Below are 13025 nucleotides of genomic sequence, written 5' to 3' on the forward strand. Positions count from 1 at the left end.
CTTTCTCTCCAGTCCGTAGGTAACCCAAGCCTTCGTCAAGCTCTATGTTGAGTGTTGGAAGAGATCTTCATTTAAGGCGCTGGATACCATCCCAGCCCTCAGGAAGGTGATAGTCCAGCTGAATTCAGACACACAGAACTGCAACCCAGCCTGAGCACCTGGGCTGCCTCACCTGGCCAGGGTGACGCAGCATGAAAGAGGGTTTCAACACCATTACTCTCAGAGTATGTGACGAATCAAGTGATTCCCCCCACCCACATTTCTCTGCCTGTCTGATGGGCTTCTCCCCCTTAAGGACAAGGAAATAAGTTGATTGCCAGCTGGTTCAGTTCAGTTCAGTCGCTCAGTCGTGTCCAATTCTTTGCGACCCCACGGACTGCAGCACGCCAGGCCTCCCTGTCCATCACCAACTCCCGGAGTTTACTCAAACTCATGTCCATTGAGTCAGTGATGCCACCCAACCATCTCATCCTCTGTCATCCCCTCTCCTCCTGCCCTCACCTTTCCCAGCATCAGGGTCTTTTCAAATGAGTCAGCCCTTCACATCAGGTGGCCAAGGTATTGGAGTTTCAGCTTCAGCATCAGTCCTTCCAATGAACACCCAGGACTGATCTCCTTTAGGATGGACTGGTTGGATCTCCTTGCAGACCAAGGGACTCTCAAGAGTCTTCTCCAACACCACAGTTCAAAAGCATCAATTCTTCTGCACTCAGCTTTCTTTATAGTCCAACTCTCACATCCATACATGACTACTGGAAAAACCATAGCCTTGACTAGATGGCTGGTTAACCTGTTTCATTAATGAGTAACCTTATTTCACTAAGAACAAAAATGAGTAAATGGGTATCCCCAGATGGATGGGTCTACGTCTGTCAGAACAGAATTCAGCCATGAAGGAGAAACCCCAACAAAAGCTTTAGTCTCCAGGGATTCGCTCCTTCTTAGAGGGAACGATTGCTGCAGGCGATCACAAAGATGAGCAAGTGAAGCACGCCTAGTGCTTTTATTCATAGAAACGTTACCAGTTGGAGGTGAGCAGTCACTAGTTTTTGTTTTGCAAAACTAAGCAGTAAGTATTGATTTAATGACTTGCTTCATCGTGAAGCCAGAAATCCAGTCTGTAAGTCGTTAGCCATGGTTTCTCACGGAGATGACCATGCTTCGCTGGTACGTCCAGGAGTGACAAGACAGCCCTTTGTTACTGTTTCCCAGATCGCACACACCATCTCTGGTGGCTGACGAGCCCAGCACCCGCTGAATTGCCCACCTTTGTCCTGCCAGTGAGGTTCTGCAAATCCCACTGACCCCAAGTTCTGTTAGGAGCAGACGGGCCATTTCTACACTCACGTCAGTTGACAGTGAACATTTTAAAATATATCTTGGAGCTCTCTCCACTACACCTTCTGGACAGAGACTTCACCCAAGACATGGCATAAAGCCTCTTGATTAAAGAATTTTAAATATTTTCTTTTGCAAATATGATAACTGGAACACCAGAGGTTTACTCTCCTCTGCCCCCAGTCATCTCATGAAGGATCTGAGTAAGAGGGTTTCTTATTTAGCTTTTTATGGAGATACAGCATATGACTCTTTTGAAGGAGAGTGCTATCAGATTAGTAACACTATAAAAATATGTCGCTATGGGTCCTTTCTTCCGGGCAGAAAGTCAAGTTTTAGTGGAGGCATCTAGCAACCACTGACAGCAGGGATGTAGAGCAGTCTGGCAGTTTGGAAAGGCTAAATGGGAAGCAACAGGAAGAATAAGTGAAGGGATGGGACTTGCCTGGTGGTCCAGTGGCTGAGACGCCACACTCCCAATGCCGGGGGCCCGGTTCAGTCCCTGGGCGGGGAGCTAGATCCCGCATGCTGCAATTAAGACCAGGGAAGTCAAGTAAATATTAAAGAAAGAAAGAAACATCGAAGGTAGACTCAAAATCTGCAGGAGATTGGAATCAGAAGCAGGAGTAGAAACTAGAAAGTCAAAAGAAAGCATCAGCAGAGCAGGGGAGTTCCGGCTGTGCCTGAAAATTCCTTGATGTAGGCAATAAATACAACTGAGCTACTTAGAGAAATAAGGAAATGTAATTATGAAAATGAACACGTATACAGTAGAAAACCAACATAGCGAGGTTACTAAAAGTGATAAATGATTAACTTGAAAACTTCATTGCTGTTCTGAGTGTACTTTCCTTCCCAGGTTCCTGGTTTTCTTACACTCTCTAGTTATTTTATGTGTTTAGTTTATCTTACCCTCCACTCTTTGTCCACCTGCAGTGCAAGCTTGCTTAGTGGTGTCTGACTCTTTGCAACCCCATGGACTGTAGTCCCCCAAGCTCCTCTGTCCATGGATTTCCCAGGCAAAGAATCCTGGAATGGGTTGCCATGTCCTTCTCCAAGGGATCCTCCTGACCCAGGGATCGAACCTGCAACTCCTGCAGTGGCAGGTAGATTCTTTACCACTTGAGCCACCTGGGAAGGCTTTGTCCACCTAGAGGACCTGAAATGGCACATCTTTAGAAGCTGAGATTCTCTTGTTGGGCCTAACTCAGTGCCGTGCATAAAGGGTCATCCATCAACACACATCCTGCTGGTTACTCTACCTAATAAAATTAAAATAGGATGCTCACTGGCCCCCCTCCTAGCTTAAAGCACCTACCTGAGAGCCAAGATGGCAGCAGGGGGAGTCTAGAAATTAAGGAGAAATCCAAATAGATTTTATGTCTACAGTCTTAATGGTTGAGGTGTAAATTCCTCTGCATATAGTGAAGGAATAAGTGGCCTCAAAAGAGTCGAGTTCATGGAGAGAGGGGTAGGAAGAGGGCATTAGCCAAACAGTAGTCAAAAGTTCTGGTGTTAGGACCAGATGGATTGAGCTCTTTGGGCTCAGCTGTCTACAATGTACATGAAAGTGAACATTTAAACAGTAGAAAACCAACAATGCAACATTACTAGAAGGAAAAAAGGGTCAGTTGCAGTGGCCCATGGAAGCCAAGCTGGGGTGCAGCATGGGGAGTGTCCCAGGGTCTCTGAAGAAGAGGAAGACTTCAGATCAGTCGTTGCTCCCAGAAAGTCCAGAGAAGGGGTGCTCAGAGGTGCTGTGCAGTGGGTTTGCATCTCAAGCCAGTGACGCCTGGTTCCTGCCTGGAAAGAGGCGGGAGGGAGCATTCAGTCCCCTGCTCCACTATTCTCTAACCCCTTCCAGAATAAGCACCACTGGCTCCGTCTTCCCCCAGCTCCACTTGAAGGGAAGTGATACGATGTTGAGGCCCCGTGTGCCCAGGGTCATAGTGGGCTGGCCTCACGTGGGGGTGGCCCGCAGCAGGGCGATGGCTGAGCTGTGAGTGACAGCTGACTGCTCCCGGCAAAGGAGGAGGCTCCCCCTGACTTCCTTTGGTGGTGGGTTTATCCGTGGACCAGAGCGCTCAGCATTCCACCTTTAGCTTTTGAGGAGCTGGGGATAAAAAGATGCCATCCACACTCCGTGCGTGCCACGTTGTAAAGGTAATCCCTTCTCCTGGAGCTCCAAGCCCTCGTGAGACCTGGGGGCCAAGCCTCCCCACTGCAGGCCTGAGGAAACGTGAGCCACCCTCCCAGCGGCAGAGGGTCATGAGCATTAAGTTCAGTTCAGTTCAGTTCAGTTGCTCAGTCATGTCTGACTCTTTGTGACCCCATGGACTGCAGCATGCCAGGCCCCTGTCCATCACCAACTCCCAGAGTGGACTCAAACTCGTTGGTTTGAGTGGTGATGCCTCTTGAGTTGATAGGTGATGCCATCCAACCGTCTCATCCTCTGTCGTCCTCTTCTCCTGCCTTCAATCTTTCCCAGCATCAGCATCTTTTCAAAAGAGTCAGTTCTTTGCATCATGTGGCCAAAGTTTCAGAGTTTCAGCTTCAGCATCAGTCCTTCCAATGAATATTCAGGACTGATTTCCTTTATAATGGACTGGTTGGATATTCTTGCACTCCAAGGGACTCTCAAGAGTCCTCTCAAGACTCTCCAACACCACAGTTCAAAAGCATCAATTCTTTGGCACTCAGCTTTCTTTATAGTCCAACTCTCACATCGATACATGACCACTGGAAAAACCAAAGCTTTGACCAGCTTTGACCCAGCAGCGGAGGGTCATGAGGATTAGCAAGTAGAAAGGAGGCCAGGAAAAGACAGGAAAGTTAGCTGCTTGACTCACACACCGTCCTCTGAGCCTCGTGTTTCTGGCCGTGCTCTCTTAAATAAGAGTTTGACTTTGGCCTTCAAGGAGGAGATCAGGTATTTAATTGTTCCCCTGCCCTGATGCAGAGAAGGCAATGGCACCCCACTCCAGTAGTCTTGCCTGGAAAATCCCATGGATGGAGGAGCCTGGTAGACTACAGTCTGTGGGGTTGCTAAGAGTCAAACACGACTGAACTGACTTCACTTTCACTTTTCACTTTCATGCATTGGAGAAGGAAATGGCAACCCACTCCAGTGTTCTTGCCTGGAGAATCCCAGGACTGCCGTCTATGGGGTCACAAAGAGTCGGATCGACTGAAGCGACTTAGGAGCAGCAGCAGCTGCCCCTGATGAATGCAGCCAGTATGAGGATTGACGTAGGTCCAGGTAAACTTGTATTAGCACAAGTTTAATACTCCAATAGTCAAGCAGCGTTATGTTTTCTTCTGCACTCAGACACGTAGCAGTGCCTGATCTCCGCGGCAAGATGCTTTTTAATCTCCACATTCTTTGAAATCTCACTTAAGAGGTGGCACAGAGCAGAAAGATGCTCAAGTTCTAACGGCACAGGACTGCAGACAGGCTCTTTCCCACCAAGAAGATTCGGAGAGTGAGGGGAATCTCTCATAACTGCTGCTGATCTTTAATGACGGCGTTGTAACTTACAAGGTCCTGGTTAATGATACAATTGCCAATTAAAGCCCGGTGACCTCATTTGTTGAAAACAGAGCAGATCAAAGGAAGAGAAAGGCTGGGGAAACATCTCTGATTATTCTCCCAGGGACAGCATTGTGGAGCATCCGTTGGCGTGGTGTCCTCCCAGTGGAGTTTTATGTCTGTTCCCAGCTGCGCTGAGGTTAGCCAAGGCAGTCATTCCAACTCTCGCCCAGACTGAAATGCATCAATTGGCCCATGAGGTGGAGTCATAAAGTAACCTTGAGGAAACCAGCTTATTCCAGTTTTGTTGAGATATATTGATATATAACATTGTATTAGTTTTAAGTTTGCAACATGATGGTTTGAGATATGTACATATTGTGAGGTGATTACCAAAATAAGTTTGAAAGTGAAAGTCACTCAGTCGTGTCCAACTCTTTGCGATCCCATGAACTGTAAGCCTGCCACAATCCTCTCGGTCCATGGAATTCTCCAGGCAAGAATACTGGAGTTTAGTGAACAACTTTCATTTCACATAATTACAAATTTTTTCTTGTTATGAGAACTTTGAAGATCTCTTCTTTTAAACAACTTTCAAATACAGTATTGTTAACTGTAGTCACCATGTTTTTCCCCCTGAACCCAATAAGGAAAAACACCAGAGAGCAGGTCTGTCAGTGCTGGGACATCATGTCGAGGGATGGAAGACGATCTATATACCATGACTAGACCCCACCAGCTAATGAATAATGTAGACCAAAAGAGTGTGCAGTCCCTGTGGAAACAGTGTGGAGGTTCCTCAATAAACTAAACACGGAACTGTCATACACCCAGCAACTCCACTGCTGAGTATGTACCCAAAGGAAATGAAATCCCTATCTAGAAACCACACTGCACTCCCATGTTCAACACAGCATTATTTACAATAGCCAAGGCATGGAAACAAACTAAGTGCCAATTAATGGGTGAATGGATAAAGAAAATGTGATACACATGTGATGGAATATTATTTAACCATTAAAAGGAAGGAAATTCTGCCACTTGTGACAACACGATGAGCCTTGAGGGTATTATGCTAAGCAAAATAAGCCAGACAGAGTAAAAGAAAAACACTGTGATTCTTCACTTATATGTGAAATCTTACAAAAAAAAAAACCTGAACTCATAGATACAGAGGACAGGTTGTTGCAAGGCCAACCAAGTGGTGAGTGTGAAGTGAAGTTGCTCAGTTGTGTCCGACTCTGCGACCCCATGGACCGTAGCCCACCAGGCTCCTCCGTCCGTAGGATTTTCCAGGCAAGCATACTTGAGTGGGTTGCCATGTCCTTCTCCAGGGGATCCTTGTCCTTCTCCAGGGGATCTTCCCGTCCCAGGGAACGAACCTGGGTCTTCCGCGTTGCAGGCAGACACTTTACCCTCTGAGCCACTCAAGTGGTATGGGCAGCTAATTCTCGGAAGACCTGACCTCCCCAGTGGCTTTCAGGGAAGGGTTTTTAAAGACACAGTGAGGGAGAAGGTCATAGGATGCCTGATCAACTTGTGGACATCCTTCTGCTGGCCGGTGGTGAGGGAGCCAGGTGGTATTTGGAGAATCAAGGTCACCAGTCCTCTGGTTCCAGCTAATTTATGGTCTCTATGCTTGTGGTCACCAGGCAGCTGACTTCTTGCCTGGTGCAATATCTGAGGGAAAAGTTATTTTTGTTTTAAAACAGTAATAACACAGTGTAAGTTTTCATGTATTGGGCAAAGAGATAAGTACTTCCTCTCTTCTGTGTCCTGTTTGAGGTACAGCAGATAGGCTAGAAACCTGAACACCTTCCCCCGCCCTAAACATATATCTGGCTCAGCCTGCAGACAGTAAAGCGGACCTGGCCCTGACAGAGACCCTGGGAGGACAAACCCAGGTTTACAACTCAGAGGACCCACCGTATCAACAGAGGGCATCTGTTTAAATCTTCAGCCAGACATGCTGTTAGAATCTTAGTTAAAAATCATAATCTGGAGCAGTATGTTCTTTCTTTATCTTTTAATATTTTTTGATTCATCTATATCATTATCTTAATTAAAAGAGCCTTTCTTTAAAGTATTAAATTTGATAAAAACGGGAACAAACTAAAACAAGGGTGCAGAGATACTCAGCAGTTCAGATTTTGAGTCTCACCCATTCTGCTTAGTAAATCGAGATATTTACTCTCTCAAATACTCGAATTTTTTTCTTCTACCTTGACACCACACTCTCAAGTAAAACAGTCTTTCATGGAAGCCTTTTGTCCTTTTTCAAGCCAACGGGAAGAGAATAATATTTATTGCCTTAAATGCATCCAGTTACTACTAAGGGAGGGAAGCAACCAATGAGCACTGCGTAAGGCCAGCCAGCCGGTCAAGGTTGCGAGCGCCACCTAGTGGGCAGATGGAGTATCTGCGTAACTGGTGGGCTCGGGCGTTGCTGCTGAGTCGCTCAGTGGTGTCCGACTCTGCGACCCCATGGACCGCACCACGCCAGGCTTCCCAGTCCCTCACTATCTCCCAGAGTTTGCTCAGACTCATGTCCGTTGAGTCAGTGATGCCATCCAAGCATCTCATCCTCTGTCCCTAGGATTCTCCAGGCAAGAATACTGGAGTGGGTTGCCATGTCCTCCTCCAGAGGATCTTCCCGACTCAGGGATCGACCCGGGTCTCCCGTGTCGCAGGTGGATTCTTTAACTTTTGAGCTCCAGGGAAGACCTCCTCTTCTACGTCAAAGTGGAAAAGGAAGGACAATTTGTGGGTGTTCTGCAATCTTGGCTTAAAAAAAAAAAAAAAGAGTACAGTGCACCTTATCTTTCTCCGGCTTCTCCGTGTGCGCTCTTAAACGATTGTTTTTTTGTTTTTTTTTTAAGAGCTCATTTGTCCTGGTTCTTGCTCTGCAGGTTGACGCCGCGGTGACCCCAGAGGAGCGCCACCTCTCTAAAATGCAGCAGAACGGCTACGAAAACCCAACTTACAAGTTCTTTGAGCAGATGCAAAACTAGACCACCGCCGCAGCAGCCTCTGAAATCGGACAGCAAAACCATTGCTTCACTACCCATCGGTGTTCATTTAGAGAATAAGGCGGAAAAAAAGCAAGCCCTTCTGTTTTATTATTTACTCATTATCGCCTTTCGACAGCTGTGCTGTAACACACGTAGATGCCTGAACTTGAATTAATATACAAATCAGTAATGTATTCTCTCTCTTCACATTTCGGTCTCGACACTACATTATTAATGGGTTTTGTGTACTGTAAAGAATTTAGCTGTATCCAACTAGTGCATGAATAGATTCTCTCCTGATTATTTATCACGTAGCCCCTTAGCCAGTTGTATATTATCCTTGTGGTTTGTGACCCAACTAAGTCCTACTTTGAAATATGCTTTAAGAATCGATGGGGGAATGCTTTCTGTGAATGTGGGAGTTTAGCTGCTTCTCTTGCCTAAGTATTCTTTTCCTGATCACTATGCATTTTAAAGTTCAACGTTTTTATGTAATCCAAATGAGTTAGAGGATGTTTTTCTTTCCCACAATTGCGTTTTACTGTACAGATTGCTGCTTCTGCTCTATGTGTGATGTAGGAATTACGAGGCTAGACGTTTATTTCTCTGTGCCTGTTTTATGTGCACACATTAGGCATTGAGAACTGAGACTTTTTTCGTCCATGTATCTTCAGATCTTTGATAAAGAAAAGAATCCCTGTTCATTGTAAGCACTTTTACGGGTGGGGGAGGGTGGGGGTAGGAGCGCTCTGCTGGTCTCAAATTACCAAGAATTCTCCCAAAAAACTTTTCTGCAGGATGATTGTACAGGATCATTGCTTATGACCATGATAGCTTTCTACACTGTATTACATAAATAAATTAAATAAAATGACTCTGGGCAAGAGTTTTCTTTGAAGGATGGTTATGGACATTAGATATTCAAAGTAACTTTGGATGGGGAAACAGGAGGTAGATTTAGGTTCTCTCACCCAGTCTAAAACCCTTTATTTATGATACCAAAAAAAGAGGAGAGTGGAAGGGACAAAATCAGGGAATGGGGAAGGCAAGCGTGGACAAAGCCTTCAAGATTTGTCTTCAATTTGTATAAAATGGTCTTTTCATGTAAATAAATACATTATTGGAGGAGCGGCATTGTGCTGTTGTGAATGATTCCATGGTAACCACCTTCTGATCCTGAGTCATCGGAAGACTGATGAGAACTTTCTGATGCAGGGTATCCACACCTGTTGTGTCTTAACAGTAAGCCCAAGCTGGAAACTAGGGCCAACAGGCATCTCCCAGTTTTAGTAAAATACTTCATAGACCCAACCCAGTCTTCACTTGGTCCAAACTACTTTGCTGCCATATCATGGTCCTCAAGTTTGTCCCTGTCTTAGTCCACTCATGCTACTATAATAAAATATTATAAGCTACTGGGTGGCTTATAAACAGAAATTTGGGGATCAGGTGGGAAGTGGGAGGGGACATTTGTATACCTGTGGCTGATTCGTGTTGATATATGGCAGAAACTAATGCAACATTGCAATGCAGTTAATCCTTTTTATTTAAAATTTATTAAAAATTTAGAAATAAAGTTTTTAAAAAGAGCCTAAAAAAAATCAAACTTACTTCTCACAGTTCTGGAGGCTAGAAGTCTGAGATCAAAGTGCCAGTGTGGTCAGGAGAAAGCCGTCTTCCAGGTCACAGAGCTCTTGTGTCCCGCTGTGGTGGAACGGGCTGGGACCTCTCTGGAGCCTCTCTTAGGAGGGCACTAATCCCATTCATGAGTTCTCCACCCTCGTGACATAATCACCTTCCAAAGGCCACACCTCCCAATGCCATCGCAGTGGGCATCAGGGCTTCACTGTGAAGTTTGGGAGAACACAAACATACAAAGAGAATGGAACAGTCTATAATAAGATATGAAGAGAAGAGTTCTAGGAAAATAAAAGTTAAGACCAGCTGATCGTTATAGACAAAGCAGTATTCTCAGTCCTCACACAGTTGATATTTTGTAGGGAGTAAGTCCTTATTTCGAACATCCTTAAGATGTTGGTAGCACTCCTGGTCCTTGTTTCAAACATCCTTAAGATGTTGGTAGCACTCCTGGTCTCCATCCACTTCACACCAGTGGTGCTCTCCAGTAATGATCATCAAAAATGTCCCTGGAGGACTTCCTGGGTGGCACCGTGGATAAGAATCTGCCTGCCAATGCAGAGGACCCAGGTTCAATCCCTGGTCTGGGAAGATCCCACATGTTTCAGAGCAACTAAGCCCATGAACCACAGCTACTGAGCTCGTGTGCCCTAGAGCCTGTGCTCAGCAACGAGAAGCCGCTGTGTGGAGATGCCCTCATAACTGCAGCTAGAGAAAGCCTAAGCGACAGCGGCAAAGACTCTGTGCAGCCAAAGATAAATTAATTTTTTTAATAGTCTGTATTTTTTTTAATTGTCTCAGACATTGTGAGATGTCCCTTATGAGGGACAGAACCCTCCCACTTGAGAACCTCTGCGTCATGTCTGTTTTAAAACAATGTCACATACACTGTACGTGGTTTTTAATTGGAAAAGCCTGAGTGTGTGCAAAGTCACTTCAGTCCGACTCCGTGGGACCCCATGGACTGTAACCCGCCAGGCTCCTCTGTGCATGGAATTCTCCAGGCAAGAACACTGGAGTGTGTTACCATTTCCTTCTCCAGGGGATCTTCCCAACCCAGGGATAGAACCTGCGTCCCATGTCTCCTGCATTGGCGGGCAGGTTCTTTACCACTAGCACCAACCGGGAGAAGCCTGGGTCACCGCTATTCCACGTGTGTAAGAACAAGTTGACCCTGGTGTTGTTGCTCTGCTTGAGAACAGGAACGTGAGAAGCAACCAGCACCTTTCAGCCTTAGACGGCAGCCTTTTAAACACCAGGCACAGAAAATTAATCAAAATTGCTTTATCAGGCCATTATGCAGTATGAGCGACTCAAATAAAATTCAATCTGACTGTGTCTTATTTTCAGGAGAACAAAATACTCATCTCCCTCTTGCAGTTTAGGGCAATTAGACGTGACTGCTATGTGAAGACGCTTACCATGACAGTTTACACGTATAACCAACAGTTCCAATTCGCCTGACCCAAAGAGCGAGCGAACACGGGGAGATCAGTGCTAAGTCACTTCAGTCAGGTCCGCTCTTTCCGACCTTGTGGACTGTAGCCCACCAAGCTCCTCTGTCCATGGAATTACCCACGCAAGAATACTGGAGTGGGTTGCCATGTCCTCCTCTAGGGAATCTTCCCAAACCAGGGTTTGAACCCTGGTCTCTTACATCTCCTGCATTGGCAGGCGGGTTCTTTACTACTAGAGCCACATGGCAAGCCCAAGTCCTAATATAGCAGTGATGAAGAGACAGTAATGAAATGATGCTACTCCCAAGCCATCCTTTAATGCCCGTAGTTGCATGCTTTAAGATTGAGCATTTCAAAGCTAATGAAAAAAAAAATATATATATATGTACACACAATTATACATACATATATATAATTATGGAGAAAAAGAATAAGGCTTTATAATCTTATTTTCAAGTTAAGGTATAATGAAAGAAATCTCTGATGGTCCAGAGATTAATCAATAGGTAATTTAACTAAAGTGCTACAAAATATAATTATAGTGGTAGTTGTCCTGGCCAAAGTTCAATGAGATTTTCAGGAAGTTTGGCCTGGCCAGTCTGATGGATGAAAAATGGCATCTCAATACAGTGTTCCTTCATGTTTATTTATTATGGGTGAAGTTGGAAATTATTTTGTATGTTCAGTGGCCACTTCATATCTCTGACTTGTTTGTTTATGTGTTTTGCTTTAGATTTAAAATCTACTTGGCTATCACGATTGCAACTCCTGCTGTTTCACTGTTTCTATTTGCCCGGTAAATCTTTGCCCAAGCCTTTATTTAAATATAGTTTTTTCAATTGCATTTGAAGTGAGCGTCTTATATACAGCACAGAGTTGAGTTTTTACTATGTGAGCCAAATTGAAAATCTTTTAATAGACAAGTTCGGCCCATTCAGTTTTATGATATGACTTCTTTGCTCTCAGTTCTTTCATGTCTCCTCTAATTACTGAGTGTATTATATTTACTCTCTGTGTGAGGGAAGGACTCAGTGTGGGAAGGGGTGGTTTAGAAAGCTTTTTATTTTTATTCTAGGGATTACTGTTGTATTCATATTTTTTCCAGTGTTCTTAAGCCCTTTTTCCTTAACCTTTTGCTACCTGTCTTTTGTAAACAACGTCCTTTGCCTCCCACCTCACTAACTATATACAATCAGTGGTCTTACTCTCCTTTCCCCCTTTTCTCTCTCCCATTTTTTTTGGTAATTGTTGTATTTGATGCACTTTATCAGTCCGTAGGTATTGACATGTTTTTCTCCAGCCCATGATCCCCGACCACCCATCATTTTAGTCTTAGCCCTGCAGTTGAATATGTGGGGATCTCTCTGCCAGTCTTGTGTTCCCAGACATCTTTAAGTCGGATGCAGCTGACCGGATCCAGTAAGTTCCTCATCAGAGCACCTGTGAACAGTGTCCTGGCGTTCCAGCAATTCAAAACTGATTTTCTATGACCTTGAAACTTGAAGTGCAGATTCTTCATCCTTAAGTTTCTTTTCTTTTTTCGGTTATACCTCGCAGCATGTGGGATCTTAGTTCCCCAGCCGGGGATGGAACCCCGTACGCCCCTGATGTGGCAGCTCAGAGTCTGCCTGGACCTCCAGGGAAGTTATTCTTGTTTCTTGAGAATGCTGCATCACTCTGTCCTTATTTTATAAGTTATTTTGGAGAAATCTGAAGCCAAATTAAGACCATGCATTTTGCATGAGCACCCCACCCTGCCACCGCAGTGATTACAGAAGCCAAGAAGGGTCATAGGAATCACTGCTTTGGATGTTGGTGGACCCCAAGTCTCCACCTTCAGGGTTCTCTTCTGTACACAGCCACCTAGAAAATATTAGTAATAATTGGTGTGCAAAGCAGTAGCTTTAACCTAGGCCCTTGCCCTGCATTCCAGGCCTAGATTCCTATTTTTATTTTGATAACATGCATTGTGATTATAAATGCAATGCATGTTAATTACAGAAAATACAGAATACAGGAAGCAAAAAGATTCACTTATAATCCATCCAGAGG

The 13025-nt window shown here is 44.9% G+C and overlaps 1 protein-coding gene across 7 annotated transcripts in view; it reads left to right on the plus strand.

The window, feature by feature from the left end:
- LOC122687615 (amyloid beta precursor protein) overlaps window positions 1-9006 on the plus strand; it is a 288333-nt gene extending 279327 nt beyond the window's left edge. For all 7 annotated transcript variants that reach the window (XM_043893224.1, XM_043893225.1, XM_043893226.1 and 4 more), the window contains one exon: window positions 7777-9006. In XM_043893224.1, the coding sequence (XP_043749159.1) occupies window positions 7777-7878 (102 nt within the window). In that variant the 3' untranslated portion in view covers window positions 7879-9006. The remainder of the gene's footprint in view (window positions 1-7776) is intronic.
- The last annotated feature ends 4019 nt before the right edge of the window (window positions 9007-13025 follow it).

Source organism: Cervus elaphus, chromosome 31 (assembly GCF_910594005.1).
Source record: "Cervus elaphus chromosome 31, mCerEla1.1, whole genome shotgun sequence".
NCBI lineage: Eukaryota > Metazoa > Chordata > Mammalia > Artiodactyla > Cervidae > Cervus > Cervus elaphus.